The 22,740-nt window shown below is 40.2% G+C and overlaps 1 protein-coding gene across 1 annotated transcript; it reads left to right on the top strand.

The window, feature by feature from the left end:
* Nucleotides 1-2,025: 2,025 nt before the first annotated feature.
* On the top strand, nucleotides 2,026-21,020 carry GGCT (gamma-glutamylcyclotransferase). The gene is made up of 4 exons (XM_049893243.1): nucleotides 2,026-2,331; nucleotides 9,708-9,853; nucleotides 10,827-10,962; nucleotides 20,445-21,020. The coding sequence occupies exons 1-4, from the start codon at nucleotides 2,191-2,193 to the stop codon at nucleotides 20,595-20,597; spliced, it is 576 nt and encodes a 191-aa protein (XP_049749200.1). The 5' UTR covers nucleotides 2,026-2,190; the 3' UTR covers nucleotides 20,598-21,020.
* The last annotated feature ends 1,720 nt before the right edge of the window (nucleotides 21,021-22,740 follow it).

Below are 22,740 nucleotides of genomic sequence, written 5' to 3'. Positions count from 1 at the left end.
GAACTAGAGAAATAGTTTAAACAGAGAAGAAAATATTCTTTGCTGGTTACAAGATAGGGGAGGGAGGAAGGGTGGGAGAGACGTATTCACTAATTAGATAGTAAATACGAACTACTTTAGGTGACAGGAAAGACAACACACAATACAGGCGAGGTCAGGACAACTGGACTAAACCAAAAGCAAAAATAAAAATAAACTGAATGCTTCGAAGGCCAGTGTAGCAGGGGCAGGGATTTGGGGACCATGGTGTCAGGGGACATCTAAGTCAATTGGCATAATAAAATCTATTAAGAAAACATTCTATATCCTGCTTTGGAGAGTGGCATCTGTGGTCTTAAACGATAGCCAAGCAGCCATCTAAGATGCATCAATTGGTCTCAAGCCACCTGGAGCAAAGAATAATGAAGAACACAAAAGACACAAGGCAATTATGAGTTCAAGAGACAGAAAGGGCCACATAAACCAGAGACTACATCAGCCTGAGACCAGAAGAACTAGATGGTACCCGGCTACCACCCTGACTGCCCTGACAGGGAACACAACAGAGAACCCCTGAGGGAGCAGAAGAGCGGTGGGATGCAGACCCCAAATTCTCATAAAAAGACCAGACTTAATGGTCTGACTGAGACTAGAAGGGCCCTGGTGGTCATGGTTCCCAGTCCTTCTGTTGGCCCAGGACAGGAACCATTCCCAAAGCCAATTCTTCGGACAGGGATTAGACTGGACAATGGGACGGAGAAGGATGCTGGTGACGTGTGAGGTTCTTGGATGAGGTGGACACTTGAGACTATGTTGGCATCTCCTGCCTGGAGGGGAGATGAGAGGGCAGAGGGGGTTAGAAGCTGGTGAAATGGACAGGAAAAGAGAGAGTGGAGGGAGGGAGCGAGGTGTCTCATTAGGAGGAGAGCAATTGGGAGTGTGTAGCAAGGTGTACATAAGTTTTTGTGTGAGAGACTGACTTGATTTGTAAACTTTCACTTAAAGCACATACACACACACAAAATCATTTCAAAGTGCTAAAAAGGAAAGATGTCACTTTGAGGACTAAGGTATGGCTGACTCAAGCCATGGTGTTTTCAATTGCCTCAGATGTACACAAAAGAAGAGCAATGAAGAAGGAAGACCAATGAAGCAATGACCCCTTTCAATTACGGTGTTGGCAAAGAATATTGAACTTCCAGAAGAATGAACACAATCTGTCCTGAAAGTATAGTCTGAATGTTCCCTGGAAGCAAGGATGGCGAGACTTCTGTCACTTATTTTGAACTTGTAATCAGGAGGGCCCAGTTCCTGGGGAAGGACATCATACTTGGTAAAGTAGAAGGTCAGCAAAAAAGAGGAAGACCCGCAAGGAGACAGACTCACACGGTGGCTGCAACAATGGTCTGAAGCATAACATCCATTGTGAGGATGACCCAGGACCGGCAGTGTTTCATTCTGTTGTATATAGGGTTGCTAAGAGCCGGCACCGACTTGAAGGCACCTAACAACATAATATTTCCATTAGGGAAGGCATTTAGAGGAGCTTCTCCAGGAAAGGAAGGGTGCTCGGAAAAGCTGAGGGAGATGGACAGGGTTGGGGGTGCGGGAACCAGCCGGTAGGTGAACACACCCGTCCGAACTAACTCCTTAAACAGGGTGGACGGGACGGAGCGAGCTTCGGGGTCGTGGAAATGTCGCGGAAGTGGCCAGGGTTGGTGCTTCGCCTCAGATCTGGCCAGAGATCCCTAAGTCAAACGAGAGAAAACCCGGTTCTGAACCTCGCAACACGGCCCTCAGGCTGAGCCCACAAAACCAGCTCACAGCTGTTCCGGCGCTGGCGCCCTCCCTGCAGCGACCACTAGTGCCCGCCCACCAGCCAATTAGAGGAAACCACGAGCAAGGGGGCGGTACAATGGAGGATCGTGTCCAATGAGGAACCAGCCTGAGTCGTTTCCGGAAGGCGTAGTTCAAAGTCCGAGTGGAGGGCGGAGAGGAGGCGGGTGGGACTTGGCCAATCAAGGGGTGCAGCTTACGTCTGCCGAGTGTAGCAGCCAATACTCGCTTCCCGACATGCCTAGCTAATGGTAACCGCTTTTTGCCAAGCTTAGCGTAGCTGTGAGACTTCTGGGTCAGGGACCCAAAGCGCTTTTGCCAGCTCCTCACACCTCTGCTTTCGACTCCTGGGGCCGTGCAAGCGTCTGGTGGGACATGGCGAACTCGGACTGCGGAGTCTGCGGAGAGCATGAGGAGGCCAGTTTTCTATACTTCGCCTACGGCAGCAACCTGCTGACAGAGAGGATCCACCTCCAAAACCCCTCGGCCGCGTTCTGCTGCGTGGCCCGCCTGCAGGTCAGTGCGCTTCCACCCGCCCTCCGGGGACGTTGTGCCCCTTTCACAGACAAAACAAAAACTAAACCCGTTGCTGTCAGGTCGGTTCTGACTCATAGCGGCCCTTACGGAAGCAGATCGCCAGGTGTTTCTCTCGCGGAGCCGCTGGGTGAGTTCAAACCACCGACCTTTCCTTTAGCAGAGCGCTTAACCACTCGCTACTAGGGCTCATGTTTACAAACGAATGAGCCAGAATTCAGAGAAGGCGCTTTACCAGGGCCACTCTTCCGCAGAAGTGGGCCAGTAATCCAGTTGTTCTTTCTTTTTTAAAAATTTTTATTTTTTTTGTTGTTGAGAATATACACAGTAGAACATTCACTATTTCAACAGTTTCTACGCGAGCAATTCAGTGACATTGATTACATTCTTCAGGTTGTGTAACCATTCTTACACTCCTTTTCCGAATTGTTCCTCCAACATTAACATAAACTCACTGCTCCCTAAGTTTCCTATCTAATCTTCCACCAGTTCTTGCTAAGAGTACATCAGGGTCCCCTTGGGCAAATTGATCTCCATTTCCTTTCAAGAGGCTACGTTGAACTTATATACTCAGCTGTGCTACCCCAGCAACTGTGCTCTATCAGGTTGCTATGAGCTTCCTTCTCCTAATGTGTACACATTCTGTACATATGTTTAACGTTATGACAGATTTGACCTTCTCTCTCTTGTCCACTAGTTGATGGGCATCCTCACAGTTGGTACCTCTGACAAGCCTTCTCTTACCCAAGTCGAGGAATTTATTGCCTTCTGTTCTGTACATACCTTTATTACAGGACTTGTCACTAGTCACCCAGGTTATACCCCACGCTAGGACTAGTTATTGATTGCTGGATCCAATAGACAGATTTCATTTCTGGTCTCATTTTACCTCTCATTAGCTGCTATCTCACCTTCTCACCTATCACTTGTAAAAATCTGTTTTGTTCTCTTTTGCTCCCAGTCTGGGAGGTCCTGAAAGCTGGAGTCATGTTTTATTAATAGTAATCACCGAGCTCAGTTAGTGGAGTGACTGAGTGAACGTAACCATCCTCAGTAAATCATTGCTGTACAGTAAGTAAGTTCCATTCATTCATTTAGCACTTGCGTAGAGATACAAAGATGACTGAGTAAAGTTACTGCTTTGAGGAACTTCCAGTCTGTAGGAGAGAGATGCAAACAAATTATGTGCAGATTTTTTGATAGTGTTGAACTAGACAAAGATGGTCTTTATACTTGTCAGTGTTTTTAGTTACAAACAGCAGAACCTGGCTGATTTAAGCAGAAATAGAATGTGCTGAAAGACTGTTGGAGAGTTCACAGAATTACCAGGAAGGCAGGAGCTGACCAAACAGGCAGGCACAAAGAGAGGCGCAGGAACTGTAATACAGCTGGCATCACACGGCAGAACCAGCCCAGCGAGCCACTGCTGGGCTTGGATATTGCGTCATGCAGCACCAGCACCGCCTGCACTGGCGCCTGCCCGCAAGTCCCCGAAACCCAGATGTGGCCACCACCACCAGGGTGGAGTCTCGACTGTCCTTTTGGCGCTAGCTTCTAATTCAGAGCCCCAAGTGGGTGTCTCATTGGCTAAATCTCAGCCATGTGCCCATGCCCTGGCTGCAAGTGAAGATGGGAGAACCACCTTCCGGTCTTTGGAGCTTCTAAAATGAGAGGTGGGCGTTGACACTCCATAACTCCTACATTCATAAGGTGGGGAATCCCCCAAATGTAGACAGGGAGTTCAGATGCTTACAGTCTGGAGTGAGGAGGAGGGGAGACGAGATACCACACAAGTGATTATTCAGTGACAGGTATGGTCAGTCCCTAAAAGGAGACCTGAAAAGTGCTATGAGAGCGTATGAATGGGGGACCTGACCTAAACAGGATGCTTAGAAAATGTGACTTTTAAGCCACGACTTGAATGATTGGGGGTGGGGGGCAAACAAAACAAAGGGAACAACATGTGCAAAGGACCTGAAGAAGGAAGAAGCTAGATCTTCCAGCCAGTGTGGCTGCAGTGTAGTGAGGGGATGTGGCCAAGGGAGACTCTGATTTTAACTCTAGACTCACTGCAGAAGTTAAGAAAATAAAAGATTAGATTTACATCTTTGAAAGCACATTCTGGTTGCTATGGAGAATGAATTGGAAAGGAGGGGGGGTCAAGGGTTGATGTGGGGAGCCCAGTTAGGATGCTCTTGAAGTAGTCCACACCAGAGATAATGGCATCTGAACTGGGGGAAGTCAGGGTTTGAGACAGTTTTAGGAGATAACATTGTTAAGGCTTGGAGGTTGAGGGAGGGAGAGGAGGTATCAAGGATATCAAGATATCAGAGATAACAGGGGTTTTGTTACAACATGATGGGTGGTGGTAATGTTTACTGAGAGAAGAGGAGAATCAGGTTTGGGAGGGAAAATCAGAAGTTCAGTTTGAAATACTGGGCTTGAGATGGCTTGGAAGACATCCAAGCAATTAGAAAGATATTATTACTTAGTAAGTACTTACTATGTGTTAGGTCTATTCTAAGCACTTTTGAAGCTCAGAAGAGAGATCTAGGCTGGATTTAAAGACGATCCGAGTATTAGACGGTGTTTGAAGCCGTTGGAGGGGATGAGATTGTCTTAGGCAAATTGCTGAATGAATAGAGAAATCGCCTGGACTGAGCCCTGAGAAACCCTAATATTTAAAGGCCAGGTAGTGGAGGAGGAATTGGCAAAGGGAATCGAGGAGATCAAGGACCAGTTTGAAAGTCAGGAAGGAGGCAGATCAGGAGAGTGTGGTTAACTATGTCAGAAGCTGTGGAGAAGTAGAGGAAGACGAGAAATGGAAATTGTCTACTGGATTTAGCAATAGACAACCAATCCCTAGTGTGGATTGTAACTATTATCACATCTACTGATGTCCTGTTAGGGGTACTTGCTCTTAGAAAAAATTCATTATTCCAACTGAAGGTGCTGGTCACTTGAGCCAACCTTTTTTTCTGCAATGTCTGACAAGATTCTGAGAAAAATAAAGGTGACAGGGATAAGATATAAATCTGTAAGGGGCCTTAGGTTATTGTCTAGTCCAGCGTTTATCTTATTACTGAGGAAACAGCTCTGGAAAGATGGAATGAAATTTTCCTAGACCAAACAAGCCAAGTAAATTTTTTAATCTTCCCAGGAGCCTATCCCCTGATTGCACACTTCTATGAGAAAAGAAGCTAAACTAGAAATGTGGCTCCATTACTTATTATTTGTGAGACCTTAGGCAAGTTGCTTGATCTTTCTAAGGCAGTTTTTGGCTGTAAAATGGGTATAATAAAGTTGTTGTCAGGATAAAATGAAATAGTCTAAAAGATAATGGTGATGGTTGTACAACATGATGTATGTAATCAACTTTACTGAATTATACATGTAAAAACTGGTGAATTGGCAGATGTTTTGTTATGTATATTTTAACCACAATAAAAAATATTAAAAAAAAAATATGGCCTATGTAAAGCTCACAACAGAGTGAATGTTGTTAGGTGCCGTCGAATGGGTTTCTACCCCGAGCCACCCTATGTACAAAAGAATGAAACACTGCCTGGCTCTGTGCCGTCCTCACAATTGTTGCTATGTTTGAGCCCATTGTTGCAGCCACTGTGTCAATCCATCTCTTTTTCGCTGGCCCTCTACTTTACCAAGCATGATGCCTTTCTCTAGGGACTGGGCCCTCCTGATAACATGTCCAAAGTACGTTAGCCAGAGTCTCACCATCCTCCTTTCTAAGGAGCATTCTGATTATACTTCTTCCAGTCCATGGTGTATTCAATATTCTTTGCCAGCACCATAATTCAAAGGCATCAATTCTTCTTTGGTCTTTCTTACTCATTGTCCAGCTTTCCTATATATATGAGGTGATTGAAAATACCATGGCTTGAGCTTTTTTTTTAGTTAGGTGCATCTTAGTCCTCAAAGTGACATCTTTGCTTTTTAACACTTTAAAGTGGTCTTTTGCAGCAGATTTACCCAATGCGATGTGTCTTTTGATTTCTTGACTGCCACTTCCATGGGCATTGACTGTGGATCCAAGTAAAATGAAATCTCTGACAACTTCAATATTTTCTCCATTTATCCTGATGTTGCTTATTGGTCCAGTTGTGAGGATTTTAGTTTTCTTGATGTTGAAGTGTAATCTGTACTAAAGGCAATATTTTCTCCGTTTATCATGATGTTGCTTATTGATCCAGTTGGAGGATTTTTGTTTTCTTTATGTTGAAGTGTAATCCATACTAAAGGCTGTAATCTTTGATCTTCATCAGTAAGTGCTTCAAGTCCTCTTCACTTTTAGCAAGCAAGGTTGTGTCATCTGCATAATGCAGGTTGTTAAGGGGTCTTCCTCCAATCCCAATGCCACGTTATTCTTCATACAGTCCAGCTTCTTGGATTATTTGCTCAGCATACAGATTAAATAAATATGGTGAGAGGATACAACCCTGACACACACCTTTGCTGATTTTAAACCACCAAGTATCCCCTTGTTCTGTTCCAACGACAACCTCTTGGTCTATTTAAAGGTTCCACACGAGCACAATTAAGTGTTCTGGAATTCCCATTCTTCGCGATGTTATCCATAATTTGTTATGTCTATACAGTTGAATGCCTTCGCATAGTCAGTAAAACACAGGTAAACATCTTTCTGGTATTCCTTGCTTTTGATCAAGATCCATCTGACATCAGCAATGATATCCCTTATTCCACGTCCTCTATTAATCTGTCTTCGATTTCTGGAAATTCCTTGTCAATGTACTGTTGTAACTGTTTTTGAATGATCTTAGCAACATTTTACTTGTGTGTGATATTAATGATATTATTCGATAGTTTCCACATTCTGTTGGATCACCTTTCTTTAGAATGGGCACGGATAGGGATCACTTCCAGTCTGTTGGCCAGGTAGCCGGCTCCCAGATTTCTTGGCATAGATGAGTGAGCACCTCCAGTGCTGCATTGTTTTGTTGAAACATCTTAATTGGTATTCCATCAGTTCCTGGAGCCTTGCTTTTCACAAATGCCTCCAGTGCAGCTTGGACTTCTTCCTTCAATACCGTTGGTTCTTCATCCTGTGCTACCTCCTGACACTGTTGAACATCAACCAGTTCTTTTTGGTAGAGTGACTATGTATTCCTTCCATTTTCTTTTGATGCTTCCTGTGTTGTTCAGTGTTTTTCTCATAGAATCCTTCAATATTATAAATCAAGGCCTGAATTTTTTTCTTTAGTTCTTTTAGCTTGAGAAATGCTGAGCGTGCCTTCCCTCTTGGTGTTCTAATTCCAGGTGTTTGCACATTTCGTTATACTTTACTTTGTCCTCTCAAGCTGCCCTTTGAAATCTTCCATTCAGCTCTTTACTTCATCATTTCTTATACTCATTTTAGCTACTCTAAGTTCAAGAGCAAGTTTCAGAGTCTCTTCTGACATCCATTTTGGTTTTTTTTTTTTTTCCCTGCTTTTTTAATGACCTTTTGCCTTCTTCATGTATGATGTCCTTGATGTCATCCACGATTCGTCTGGTCTTCAGTCATTAGTGTTTAATGTGTCAAATCTATTCTTGTGATGGCTCTAAATTCAGGTGGGGTATACTCAAGGTCATACTTAGGCTGTCGTGGACTTGTTCTAATTTTCTGTAGCTTCAGCTTGAACTTTCATATGAGCAATTGATGGTCTGTTCCACAGCCAGTACCTGGCCTTGTTCTGACAGATGATATTGAGCTTTTCCATCATCTCTTTCCACAAATGTAGTAGATTTGATTTCTGTGTGGTCCATCTGGTGAGGTCCACATGTATAGTCACCATTTATGTTGTTGAAAAAAGGTATTTTCAATGAATAAGTCGTTGGACTTGCAAAATTCATGCAATCTCTGGTGCCGTTTCTATTACCATGGCCATATTTTCCAACTACCAATCCTTCTTTGTTTCTAACTTTCTCATTCCAATCACCAGTAATTATCAATGCATCTTGTTGCGTGTTTGATCAATTTCAGACTGGAAAAGTTGGTAAAAATATTCAGTTTTTTCATCTTTGGCCTTAGTGGCTGCTTAATAAATTTGAATAATAGTTGTTTTCACTCGTCTTCCTTGTAGGTATATGGACATTATCCTGCCATTGACAGTGTTGTACTTCAGGGTAGATCTTGAAATGTTCTTTTTGACAATGAATGTGACACCGTTCCTCTTGAATTTGTCGTTCCTGGCATAGTAGACCATATAATTGTCCAACTCAAAATGGCCACTTCCAGTCCAATTCTGCTCCCTAATACCTAGGATATCGATTATCAAGTGTTGCATTTCATTTTTGACAACTTTCAATTTTCCTGGATTTCATACTCTGTACATTCCACATTCCAGTTATTAATGTATGTTTGCTCCTGTTTCTTCTCATTTTGAGTCGTGCCACATCAGCAAATGAAGGTCCTGAAAGCTTGATTCCATTCACATATTTAAGGTCAATTCCACTTTTAGGAGGCAGCTCTTCCCCAGTCATATTTTGGGTGACTTCCAACCTGAGGGGGTTATCTTTCGGCACTATATCAGACAGTGTTCTGCTGCTATCCATAAGGTTTTCAGTGCCCAATTCTTTGGAAGTAGACTGCCAGGTCCTTCTTCCTAGTCTGTCTTAATCTAGAAGCTACGCTAAAACCTGTCTACCATGGATAACCTCGCTGGTTTTTGGAATATCAATGGCATAGCTTCCAGCATCACAGCAACACACAAACCACTACAGTAGGACAAACTGACAAAAGGTGGACCACAGTGCATACTACCCAGTAATTTATCAGTAAGTGGTACCTCTGGTTATGATTATTATAGAAATGCTAGTAATTTATGAATATTAGATGAGTGTTCTTAAGTGTGTGAATCATCCTCAAATGCCAGTTCCCTTATGGCAAATATGGTAGTATATGATGATGGTAGGATACCCTAAAAAGTAGAGCAGATATTATAATTACCCCCTTGTAGCCATTACCCAGCTTCAGCAATTATGTTCACTACAATTGCCTCTAATCAAAAATATTTGTGTATGTGAGTGGACTGGAAAATAATTTGTGAAAATGAAAACAATTGTGTTAAGGCTCTGGGATTATTCTATCTTTTCCCCTTAAATCTTTTGTTTATATTAAGATACGGTACATGTTCAGAATACATTTCATTTTTAAAGAAAAATATGAAAAAAAAATTGTCCTTGAGATCTGGGTCATTGTCTGTTTGCCTTTGTATTTCCCACAGCTTCTTACACATAGAAAGCACTCAGAGTTTATTGAATGTTTTAATTGCATGGAGGTCAAGATAAAATTAGAATTTGAATGGATATTGACTGTATCATTCTGGTTTTCTTTCTAGGATTTTAAGCTTGACTTTGGCAACCCCCAAGGCAAACAAAGTCCTACTTGGCATGGAGGTATAGCTACCATTTTTCAAAGTCCTGGAGATGAAGTGTGGGGAGTAATATGGAAAGTGAACAAAAGCAATTTAAGTTCTCTGGATAAGTAGGTGACTTCTAATTTAAGTTAAATAATTACTATTTCAGAAAGATTATATGCAAGAGTATATGTATACGTATTGGTTTTTCAAAACAGTATACTGTAGACATATTCTTTACACTTTACAGTTGACATAAAAAAGTATCATAACGGTATAAAATCTCTGACTGAGATTTGAGGGCATGTTTGTGATTTCTTCTGTAAACAGTGGAAGCCCTTATTTTTCATTCTGTTTATTTATCTTTTATAAAAATCTCTTTTTGTAGTTTCATATTGTGAAAAGGCATGAAGAATTTTGCAGTTGTTACATAGTTTATTGATCCCAAGAGGAGCTGTTCAGTTTTTGAGCCAGTTTTTAAAAAATAATTCTTTAAGATGGCAGTTGGATCAGTAAACAAGTAGTGATAATTAAAATAATAACAACAGCAACAATATTGAAATGTTTGGATACTTTTTATGACTAGAACTCTCTTGAGTTGGGTGGCCGAGCATTTAATACAAAGAAAATGACCGAGAAAAAGTAGGACATGTGAAGAGCAGATTCTCTAGCCTGCTTCGTACTTTCCCTCACTTACCAACAAGAATGACCCATCTTCTCTTCTTTTCTCTGGGTGGGTATCTTATCTCATTTGCTGTGAGAACACATAGTCCATTTTTTGTAGTGTAGAAAGCAATGGTTAAGGGGTATAAAGATTGAAATAACTACATTGAAGCATGTTTTCAGGCAGGATAAATGTAGATTTGTTAGAAGTATACCAGGTAATACTAGTATTACTAAGTCTCAGGATTTCTAATTCAAATGATAAGTTTACCTTTGATGTGGTAGTATTAAAAATGTATTATGTCCCAGAATGCATAGGGAACAACTACTTCTATACATAGTTTTCAATTCTGTACCCCAACTTAACTAAAAGACCTTACCCAGTAAACTAAATTGAGTAAATCAACTCTGGTTAAAATTTGGCTGTTCTGGTTTCAGGCAAGAAGGGGTTAGCAGTGGAATGTATGTTCCAATAGAAGTTAAAGTTTACACTCAAGAAAAAAAAGAAATAACCTGTCGAAGTTATCAGATGAAAAACTACGTGAGTGCACCCCCGTCACCACAGTATAAAATGGTGAGCTGCTTACAAAGATTTCTGTTTAATTGTCACTGCGGAGATAAACTAAAAATTGTTTTGTTTTTTAAAAGGCTATGTGTTTTAAAGTCTACAACTGATTTTCATGAATATGTTTTTCAATGCAAAAATGAGTTATTTACCTAAATTGTAAATTCAAAAATATTGTACAGACTTATGTGTAATAATAGAACTCTGTTTCTAAAACTTTGTTTATTAAAAAGGAAAAAAGAGTGGGGCCAAGATAGTAGAGTAGTTAGATACTTCCTGTGGTCCCTCTTACAACAAAGACCAAAAAAAAACAAGTGGATCAATTATATATGACAATCTAAGAGCCTTGAACATCAAAGACAAAGTTGAAGAGTTGGACTGAGTGGCAAGGGGAGGGAGAGACAGTTCAGAAGCAGCAAGGATTTGCCAAACTTGACCTGGCTGGCAGCCTGCAGGGTGGATTGGCTGGCACATGCTGGCTGAGGTAAGTAGGGGCACTCAGGATGTGTTTTCCACATCCGGAGAAACCAAGTGGTGCAGCGTCTGTGCAAGCCTATAGAACCAGGGGAAAGCAATGCTGAATCTGCAAAAGTTAAGTTCAAGTGTCTAACCTACCACGTGGGATCAAAAAAAAAAAAAACCCCTTCTCTCCTCTGGGAAGTATCACTCTCCCATTTACCTGCCACCTCCCTGCCCTGCTGCGGTCCTGGTCCAGCTTTGGTGATTGCCATGCCCCCTGGGCCAGAAGTGGGACCCATCGTGTGCCCCAGCCATTCTCCTGGTTTTGGAGAGGGAACAAATTAACAAACAGGGAAGAATAACCTGCCAGCTTCCCTAAGCCGAGAACTCAAGGCAGGCACAGCCCTTTGCCTAGGCACAAGCATAAGGGGTCCACAGACTTCGAATGTCTTCCGCCACTGCCTAGACCTTCGTGAGCCCATTTCAACAGCATAGGCTGTAATTAGCGCAGTACAAAAGGGTATATACCTGAAGTCTGTTTTCAATTGCAACAGCTAAGGGGGAGTGGCAGATTTGTGACATTTGACACTGTCCTGCCCATTAAGCAGGGTCCTTACTTACCCACATCAGAGGCCTGAAGACTAGTGGCTCCATCCATTCCACCTAGCCACCCGTGTCAGAGGTTCGAGAATAAATGGTGCCTCCCAGTCCTTATAGCCAATGTTATTGGGTGCCCAAAGTCTGGCTGCAAAACCCACCCACTGGTGTGCTCGAGGGAACAGGGACATGCCTTCCACCCAGGTACTCAGGGGCAGCCATCAGCGCCCTACCTTGCTCAGTATATAACCCCTACTGCATCCAGATACCTGTGCCTGCTCCAATCACCCCTATGTAGCCCTGCCTGTCTAGGGCTGTAGGTGAGAGCCTGTACCACACATTCTGTGACTGATGACCTGGACACCTGAGCTGAATCCACACAAGAAAAGTAAATGGACTCCTGGGCTGACATACCTGGTAGTGGTCTAACTACCTGGTGACAGGAAGTGAGACCTTCCAAGATGCCAATAATCAAAGTAGCTCACATGACCGGCCTATTTAGGCATATCAAAACAAAACAAGAACCTAGGACACAGTAAGCAAACATAAAATAAATAAATATAATAGTTTATTGATGGCTTGGAGACAACAGTCAATATCAGATCACATAAAGATGGCTTTAGCAAGTGACCAAAACAAAGAACCAAAAAACCTCCTGGAGGAAGATAAGACCTTGGAATTACCAGAGGTAGAATTAAAAAAATGAATATACAGAGCTCTTCAAGAGCTCAGGAAAGAGATCAGGCAAAATGCAGAACAAGCCAAGGAACACATGGAGGAAAGCAACAGGGGAACTAAAGAAGTTTGTATAAGAGCATATTGACAAATTTAACAGGCTGCAAGAAGCCATAGAGAGACAGCAAACAGAAATCCAAAAGATTAACAATACAATTTCAGAATTAGACAAATCAGTAGAAAGTCATAGGAGCAGAATTGAGGCAATGGATGTCAGAATTAGTGAAACTGAAGATAAAGCACATGACACCAATTTATTTGAGGAAAAATCAGATAAAAGAATTTTAAAAAATGAAGAAATGCTAAGAATTATGTGCAACTCTATCAAGAAAAATAGCGTACAAGTGATTGAAGTACCAGAAGGGGGGGATAACAGAAAATACAGAGAGAATTGTTGGAAGATTTGTTGACAGAAAACTTCCCTGATATCATCAAAGACGAGAAGATATCTAGCCAAGAAGCTCATTGAACCCTATGCGGGGCAGATTCCAAAAGGAAGTCACCAAGACGTATTATAATCAAAGTTGCCAAGACCAAAGATAAAGAGAGAATTTTAAGAGTGGCTTGGGATAAACAAAAAGTCATCTACAAAGGAGAGTGCATAAGACTGAGCTCTGACTACTCGGCAGAAACCATGGAGGCTGCCATACATAAAGCCTTGAAGGAAAAAAAATTGCCAGCCAAAAATTATATATTCAGCAAAACTGCCTCTCAAATATTATGGCGAAATTAAGGCATTTCCAGATAAACAGAAAAAAAAAAACAGAAGTTAAAGGAAATTTGTAAAAACCAAACCAAAACTACAAGAAGTACTAAACGGAGTCCTCCAGATAGAAAATTAATAACATCAGATAACAACCCAAGACTAGAACACAGGACAGAACAATCAAATATCAACCCAGATAGGGAAGTCACAAAAATAAATCAAAGCTAAAACACTGAAAATAGGGAAAAAGAGACATCAATATATAAAAGATGACAACATTAAAACAAAAATGTGGGACTAAATAACATGGTCATAGATACTTCATATGGAGAAGTCAAGGCGATATCAAGAAATAAAAGATTGATTTGAACTTAGAAAAATAGAGGTAAATATTAAGGTAAGTACAAAGAAAACTTAACAATCCTACACATCAAAATAAAAAACAGGGAAAACATAAAGACTCAGCAGATACAAAAGCAACAATGAAAAAGATGAAAAGAAAATACATAAAGAAAAATGACTCACCACAGAAAATTAAGTGGAGCAAAGAAACTGTCAACAACATACAGAAAAATACATCAAAATGACAGCACTAAACTCATACCTATCAATAATTACGCTGAATCTAAATGGACTAAACGCATCAATAAAGAGACAGAGTGGCAGAACAGGTAATAAAAACATGATCCGTCTATATACTGCCTACAAGAGACACACCTTAGACTCAAAGACATTAACAAACAAGTCAAAGAATGGAAAAAATATATGTCAAACTGTACTCAAAAAAGAGCAGGAATGACAATATTAATCTCTGACAAAATAGACTTTAAAGTAAAATCCACAACAAAGGCTAAGGAAGGTCACTATATAATGACTAAAGGGTCAGTACACCAGGAGAACATAACTGTAATAATTATTTACCTACCCAGTGACAGGGCTCCAAAGTACATAAAACAAACTCTAACAGCATTGAAAAGAGAAATAGACAGCTCCACAATAATAGTAGGAGACTTCAACACAGCACTTTTGGTGAAGGACAGAACATCCAGAAAGAAGCACAATAAAGACACAAGATCTAAATGCCCCAATCACCCAACTTGATCTCACAGACATATACAGAACATTCCACCCAACAGCAGCCAAGTATACACTCTTTTCCAACACACATGGAACATTCTCCAGAGTAGACCACATATTAGGCCACAATGCAATCCTTAACAGAATTCCAAAATATTGAAATATCACAAAGCACCTTTTCTGACCTTAAAGCCATAAAAGTAGAGATCAATAACGGAAAAAGCAAATACATGGAAACTGAACAACAGCTTGCTCAAAAATCGCTGGGTTATAGAAAAAATCAAGGACGGAATAAAGAAATTCACAGAATCAAATGAGAATGAAAACATCCTACCAGAACCTTTGGGACACAGCAAAGGCAGTGCTCAGAAGTCAATTTATAGCAATAAACGCACACATTCAAAAAGAAGAAGGAGCAGAAATCAAAACATTAATTCTACAGCTCGAACAAATACAGAGCAGCAAAAGAAGCCCACAGGCGTCAGAAGAAGGGAAATAAAAATTAGAGCAGAAAAAATGAAATCAAGAATAGAAAAACAATTGAAAGAGTTAACAAGACCAAAAGCTAGTTCTTTGAAAAGATCAACAAAATCGATAAACCATTGGCCATACTGACAAAAGAAAAACAGGAGAGGAAGAAAATAACCGGAATAAGAAATGAGATGGGCAATATTACAACAGATCCAGGTGAAATTAAAAGAATTATATCAGATTACTGTGAAAAATTGTACTCGTAACAAATTTGAAAGCCTAGAAGAAATGGATGAATTTCTAGAAACACACTACCTACCTAAACTAATACAAACTGAGGTAGACCAACTAAATAAACCTATAGCAAAAGGAGAGATTGAAGAGGTAATTAAAAAACTCTCAACAACAAAAAAAAAGCCAGGGCTCTGACGGCTTCACTGGAAAATTCTGCCAAACTTTTGGAGAAGAGTTAACACCACTACTACTAAAGGTATTTCAGAGCATAGAAGAGGATGAATACTCCCAAACTCATTCTGTGAAGCCAGCATAACCCTGATACCAAAACCAGTTGAAGACACCACAAGAAAAGAAAATTACAGACCAGTATCTCTCATGAAAATAAACCCAAAAATCCTCAACAAAATTCTAGCCAATAGAATTCAACAACATATCAAAAAAATAATTCATCATGATCAAGTGAGATTCATACCAGGTATGCAGGGATGGTTCAACATTAGAAAAACAATTAATGTAGTCCATCACATAAATAAAACAAAGACGAGAACCACATGATATTATGAATTGCAGAAAAGGCATTTGACAAAGTTCAACACTGATTCATGGTAAAAACTCTCAGCAAAATAGGAATAGAAGGGAAATTGCTCAACATAATAAAGGGCATTTATACAAAGCCAACAGCCAGCATCATTCTAAATGGAGAGAGTCTGAAAGCATTTCCCTTGAGAATAGGAGCCGGTCAAGGATGGCCTTTATCGCCACTCTTATTCAACATTGTGCTGGAGGTCCTAGCCAGAGCAATAAGGCAAGAAAAATAAAGGGCATCCAAATTGATAAGGAAGAAGTAAAAGTATTCCTATTTGCAGATGATATGATCTTATATACAGAAAGTCCCAAAGAATTCACAAGAAAACTACTGGAACTAGTAGAAGGTTTCAGCACATATCAGGATACAAGATAAACATACAAAAATCAGCTGGATTCCTCTATACCAACAAAGGGAACGTTGAAGAGGAAATCACCAAATCAATAACAAGAAAATAAAATATTTAGGAATAAATCTAATCAGAGACATAAAAGACCTATACAAAGAAAACTAGAAGACACCACTGCAAGAAACCAGGAGATCTACGTAAGTGAAAAAGCATACCTTGCTTATGGATAGGAAGACTCAATAGTGTGAAAATGTCAGTTCTACCCAAAGTGATCTACTGATACAATGCAATACCAATTCAAATTCCAACAATATTTTTTAATGAGATGGAGAAACAAATCACTAACTTAATATGGAACAGGAAGAGACCTCAGATAAATAAAGCATTACTGAAAAAGAACAAAGTGGGAGGCCTTACACTACCTGATTTTATAACCTATTATACCACCGCAGTAGTCAAAACAGCCTGTTACAAAAACAGGTAGATACACCGGTGGAACAGAATTGAGAATCCAAACGTAAGTTCATCCACCTATGAGCAGCCGGTATCTGACAAGGGCCCAAAGTCCATTAAATGGGGAAAAGACAGTCTCTTAACAAATGGTGCTGCATAACTGGATATCCATCTTCAGAAAAATGAAACAAGACCCATACCTCACACCATGCACAAAAACTAACTAAAAATGGATCTAAGTAAAGATCATGGAAGAAAAAATGGAGACAATACTAGCAGCCCTAATATGTTGCATAAACAGAATACAAAACATAACTAATAAAGCACAAACATCAGACAAGAAACTAGATAACGGGGAGCACCTAAAAATCAAATTCTTATGCTCATCAAAAGACTACACTAAAGAAATTTTGGCTACAACATATCTGATCAGGGTCTAATCTTTAAAATCTGTAAGATACTGCAAAACCTCAACAACAAAAAGACAAATAACCCAATTAAAAAATGGGCAAAGGATATAAACAGGCACTTCACCGAAGCAGACGTTCAGGCAGTTAACAGATAGCAGGAGGAAATGCTTGTGATCATTGGCCATTAGAGAAATGCAAATCAAAACTACAATGAGATACCATCTCACCCTAGGAAGGCTGGCATTAATTCAAAAAACACAAAATAATAAATTTAGAAATGAAAGTATTATATGATCCAGCAAGCCCATTCCTTGGAATATATCCTAGAGAAATAAGAGCTGTCACATGAATAGATACATGCACATCCATGTTCATTGCAGCACTGTTTGCAATAGCAAAAGATGGAAACAACCTAGGTGCCCATCAACAGATGAATGGATAAACAAATAACGGTATATACATACAATGGAATAGTATGCAACGATAAAAAAAAATGCCAAATCCACAAAACATCTCACAACATGGATGAATCTGGAAGGCATTATGCTGACTGAAATTAGTCAGTTGCAAAAGGACAAACATTGTATGAGACCACTATTATAAGAACTCAAGAAAAGGGTTAAACACAGAAGAAAACATTCTTTGATGGCTATAACTGTGGCAAGGGAGGGAAAGGGGAATTCACTAACTAGATAGTAGAGAAGAATTATCTTAGGTGAAGGGAAGGACAACACACAATACAGGGGAAGTCGGCACAACTGGACTAAACCAAAGGCTAAGAAGTTTCCTGAACACAACCAACACTTCGAGGGACAGAGTAGCAGAGGCGGGGGCCTGGGGACCATCATTTTGGGGGACATCTAGGACAATTGGCATAACAAAGTTAATTAAGAAAATGTTCTGTGTCCCATTTTGGTGAGTGGCATCTGGGGTCTTAAAAGCTTTGCAAACAGCCATCTAAGATACATCAATTGGTTCCAACCCACCTGGAGCAAAGAATGAAGAACACCAAAGACCCAAAGAAAATATTAGCCCAAGAAACAAAAGGACCACATAAACCAAAGACTCCATCAGCCTGAGACCAGAAGAACTAGATGGTGCCCAGTTACCACCAATGGCCACCCTGACAGGAAACACAGCAGAGAATCCCTGATGGAGCAGGAGAAAAGTGTGGTGCAGAACTCAAATTCACGTAAAAAGATCAGACTTAATGGTCTGACTAAGACTAGAAGAACCCCCGGAGACATGGCCCCCGGACTCCTGTTAACCCAGAACTAAAACCATTCCCGAAGCCTATTCTTCAGACAAAGATTAGACTGGAGTATATAAAACATAAAATAATACTCGTGAAAAGTGTGCTTCTTAGTTCAAGTAGATACACGAGACTAAATGGGCAGCTACTGTCCGGAGGTGGGATGAGAAGGCAGAAACGGGTAGGAGCGGGTTGAATGGACACAGGAAACTCGGGGTTGAAAGGGTGAGTGTGCTGTCACATTATAGGGATTGCAACTAGGGTCACATAACCATATGTGTATAATAAATTTTTACATGAGAAATTGGGCTGCAAACTTTCACCTAAAGCACAATAAAAATAAATAAATTTTTTTAAAAAAGCTTTTAAAAATTAGAAGGAAACTGTGAGTCATAATTCCATACATGTATTTTCTTTATATATATATATAATATATATAAAAATATATATATATATATATATATATATAATGGTAAAAATAATGTATTTTTTGAAAGTAGAAGAGAGCGTGTCTGAGTATATTTTAATAGGTGTATTATACACATACTTTTTTGTAATCTTTTTTTTTTTCCTCCAGAAAACAGTATTTCATGAACACCAGGTTTTATTTTTATGGGGATGAAAATATTTTTCCTACTGTTGAAATTTTTTCCATCTCTAAATAGAGAAAGAAAAGTCCCAGCGCCTTTCAGAATTGGGCACAGGAAAAGGGTGTGGGATAGGGACCCCAGCATCCCTTTTCAGAAATCCAAACTCAGGGTCCTTGTTTTTAGCTCTAGTCAGGACATGGCGCCTGGGATAGGTGGCCCAGTTCCCGGGCCTGATCTGGCATTTTCTACCTTGGGGCCTAAAGAAATTAACCTGGTGTGGCCCTTGGAAGCACCGCTGAACACAGCGGCCGTTCATTATTTCGCCCGTGCCTAATTCAGGGCAAGAGCAGATGCCAGTATTGAAACGGAAACTGCACCCTGCAAACTTAACAACCTTTTTGAAGAATGGTGTTTTTTCTTAAAAGTTCATGCAAATTCTATGCCGTAAGATACACACATACAGATGGATAGACAGACAGATACAGACACAGATTTTTTGGTGGTGGTGGCGGTGGACATATACACAGCAAAACACACATGCCTTCCACAGTTTTACATGTACAGTTCATTCTCACTATCTCTGCCCCTTTGTTTCACCATTATCATACTCTCCGTCCCTAAAAGTTCTCATCTGTGGTTTCTAGTTACTGTTGTCCTTTCAGTCTTTTATAGGTAATTCTCAAATAGAGCACAATGCTTAAGACAGACATTCTTTATTTATTGAGCTAAATTGTTATTTAGTTTAAAGATGACTTCATGGGACAGTTTCGGCTCATGGTTTAAAAGTTGTTTCCAGGCTGTAGATTCAGAGGTCCCTCCAGTCTCAATGTGTCCAGTAGGTCTTGTTTCTAATAAGAATTTAAAGTTCTTCAATTTTCCTCCCTTTGATCAGGCAGGATTCATCTGTTGTTCCATAAAGATTACAGCCTTGAAAACGCTATGGGGCAGTTCCACTCTGTCTTATAGGGTCGCTATAAAAAATAAAAAGATCCATCTGTTGTTCAGTAATGGTAGCCAGGCACCATCCATTTCTTCTGGTCTCATGGCAAGGGAGTCAGTTCATGGAGGCAGTTAGACCTACAAACCATTTCCTTCTGCAATTCCTGAGTCTCCTTCTTCCTCTGTTGCTCTAAAAAAAACCAACCCCACTGCCGTCGAGTCGATTCTGACAGGACAGAGTAGAACTGCCCCATAGAGTTTCCAAGGAGCACCTGGCGGATTCAAACTGCTGACCTTTTGGTTAGCAGCCATAGCACTTAACCACTACGCCACTAGAAACTTGTTGCTCTAGGCAATTAGAAACCATTATTGTATCCATAAGATATATTTTTGTCCTAACATTCCACAGGAATACATCATGTGGCTTTAAAAACTCTATACATTCATGCTCATTGTGAGAAGGATGACTATTATCTCTATTTTGTTCTATAATTGTTTGTTCTAGAGTTATTCTAAAGGTATCTGAAGGCTGATATTTCATGCTTTGATAATACATATAAAGCTGTGGTATGTTAAACTAAATTATGCTCCTAACTAAAAGGGTTTTTTGTTTGTTTTAACCATTTCTAGGTCATTTGCCTGGGTGCGAAAGAGAATGGTTTGCCACTGGAGTATCAAAAGAAATTAAAAGCAATAGAACTAAATGACTTCAAAGGAAAGCTCTCAGAAGAAATTGAAGATATGATCAAAAGGGGGAAACAGAAACTAAGCATTAGAACATAATAGGCTGTCTCCAAGGATAGCTATGTCGTACTATAAAGCATTTTTAATGTTTGGTAACAGGGATCTGGGGTATCTCCATGTTTAATATATTTTCAGTGGTGTTCTGAAGGGATGTCTCACTTGGGCGGTTCCTTGTTTTCAGACTATTAACAGAAACTGGCCTGGGAATTAGACAATTAAAGAAGGGGCCATGAGGCATTGGAGTACCTGACAGATGGATACGGGAACTTTTGCTCTGAACACTGAAAGCTGTTTTCTTGAATTGATTTTAAGTGTATTCTTGCTCTGTGGCAAAAGATAAATTTGTGGCCTGCTTAGTGGTGGTGCTGGTGGATTGCTCTGCTGTGTCTGGGATTCATAATCCAGCTTAATAAGAGCGCGAAAACTGCAGAGACGGACGATAATAAAACTTAAAATTTGAAAGATGGTATACTCTTTTCAGAGGAATAAATATACTTGTGGTTGGACCTGGTTTCCCCATGAAAGTATTACGCTTCACTATGTTGTTAGAGAGACTCAAACCATCACACACAGTGAATCTGGTCTTGGCCATATATAGTCTGTACTAGCGGAGACAGACTCTGGAGCTGGACAGGCTGGGATCAGCTGTCAGTCCCGCCCCTTTCTAGCTATGAGAGACTTGGGTTACTTGACTCTCTGTGCCTCAGTTTCCTTGCTGGTACAGTGGGGATAATCAAAATACCTTTGTTTTAGGATTATTGTGAGAATTGAATGAGTGTATATGTAATGAGCTTAGAACAGAGCCTGAACATAGTATGTATTAACAATCATTGTTCTCATTGAAAAATGAAGTTTGTGCAGGGTCAACCTTAGAACAAGATTTTAAAGTAGAAGAGTCAAGATTATAAAGGGAAAATGTTTTTTGGAAGCTTCGTGTCTAAAAAACATGCTCCTTAGCTTATCAAGAAATTGTGACCTTAAGTGAATTTACTGAGTAAGTGGAGGAACAAAGAGTCATGAATAAAGCAATACTGGCTATCAAAAAACCTCTTAGGTCTTTGTGGGAAATAGTGAGCTCCACCTTTGAAACAGGCTACTGGAAAGAGAGAGAAGTAGCTGCAGGAGCATAAAATAAAAGTTTGCCTTCTTCTCTTGGGAGAAAAATGATAAAGGTAGTTTTCAGGCAACGGCAGCAGTTCTGTAGTGAGGCTGTGCCATGGAATACAGGTTAGACCATGTTTTATAGCTGTCATACCTCACTATTTTCAAGCATACCCTCCAATTTTCTAGTTTTCTCCTAGTTCTCAACTCCTCGCTCCCAAGAAGACCGAGTTTGTCAGCCACTCAGAGCCCAGTTACGGTAATGTAGTGAGCAAAGCCCACATTTACAGTAGATACTCAGAATTGAGTCTTATTCTAATAATATATTTTACCTACTTAAAATAACAGCATGTTTCATTAAGGAATTCAAAGTGATAGCAATAAAAACCATGTCTGATCTTTTAACAAAAATCTGGTAATCCTAAGACTGTCCTTGGATACAAATGCCAATAATAGACCTGGAACTGGACTACTAATCCTGGAACATTCCTACTACAGGGTAGGAATGGTCCCCAGTTGGTAGCTCCCACGGTTCCCAGAAAAGGCAAATTAAAATTCTGTCTGGAAAAAGCAATCCTAATTTAGGTCCTCAGAATTTCTATATTATAAATAAAATGGTGCAGCATGAGGGAGAGGGGAAAAAAAAAAATGTAGACCCCCAAGGCTTTCAGATATTGAAATGATAAAAAAACAGGCCAACAGACACATGAGGAAATGCTCACCATCTCTAGCCATTAGAGAAATCCAAATCAAAACCACAATGAGATGCCCTCTGACCCCAGCATTACTCTCATGAATCAATAAAACAGGAAATAACAAATGTTGGAGAGGCTGGAGGGAGATTGGAACTCTTCTTTTTTTTAATTTTTTATTGTGCTTTAAGTGAAAGTTTACAAATCAAGTCAGTCTCTTGTACAAAAATTTATATACGCTTTGCCATATATTCCTAATTGCTCTCCCCCTAATGAGACAGCACACGCCTTCCCTCTACTCTTTCAGTGTCCATTCGGCCAGCTTCTGACCCCCTCTGCCCTCTCATCTGTCCAGACAGGAGATGCCAACATAGTCTCGTGTCTACTTG

Source organism: Elephas maximus, chromosome 8 (genome assembly GCF_024166365.1).
Source record: "Elephas maximus indicus isolate mEleMax1 chromosome 8, mEleMax1 primary haplotype, whole genome shotgun sequence".
NCBI classification, from domain to species: domain Eukaryota; kingdom Metazoa; phylum Chordata; class Mammalia; order Proboscidea; family Elephantidae; genus Elephas; species Elephas maximus.
This window is presented reverse-complemented; position numbering and strand designations above follow the sequence as displayed.

What these genes read in the sequence shown, in the direction of transcription:
- GGCT (XM_049893243.1), top strand. Translation starts at nt 2,191, where the DNA reads ATGGCGAACTCGGACTGCGGAGTCTGCGGAGAGCATGAGGAGGCCAGT. An exon ending in GCTGCGTGGCCCGCCTGCAG is followed by an intron (nt 2,332 to 9,707) that starts GTCAGTGCGCTT and finishes TTTTCTTTCTAG; the next exon opens with GATTTTAAGCTTGACTTTGG. An exon ending in CGTCACCACAGTATAAAATG is followed by an intron (nt 10,963 to 20,444) that starts GTGAGCTGCTTA and finishes AACCATTTCTAG; the next exon opens with GTCATTTGCCTGGGTGCGAA.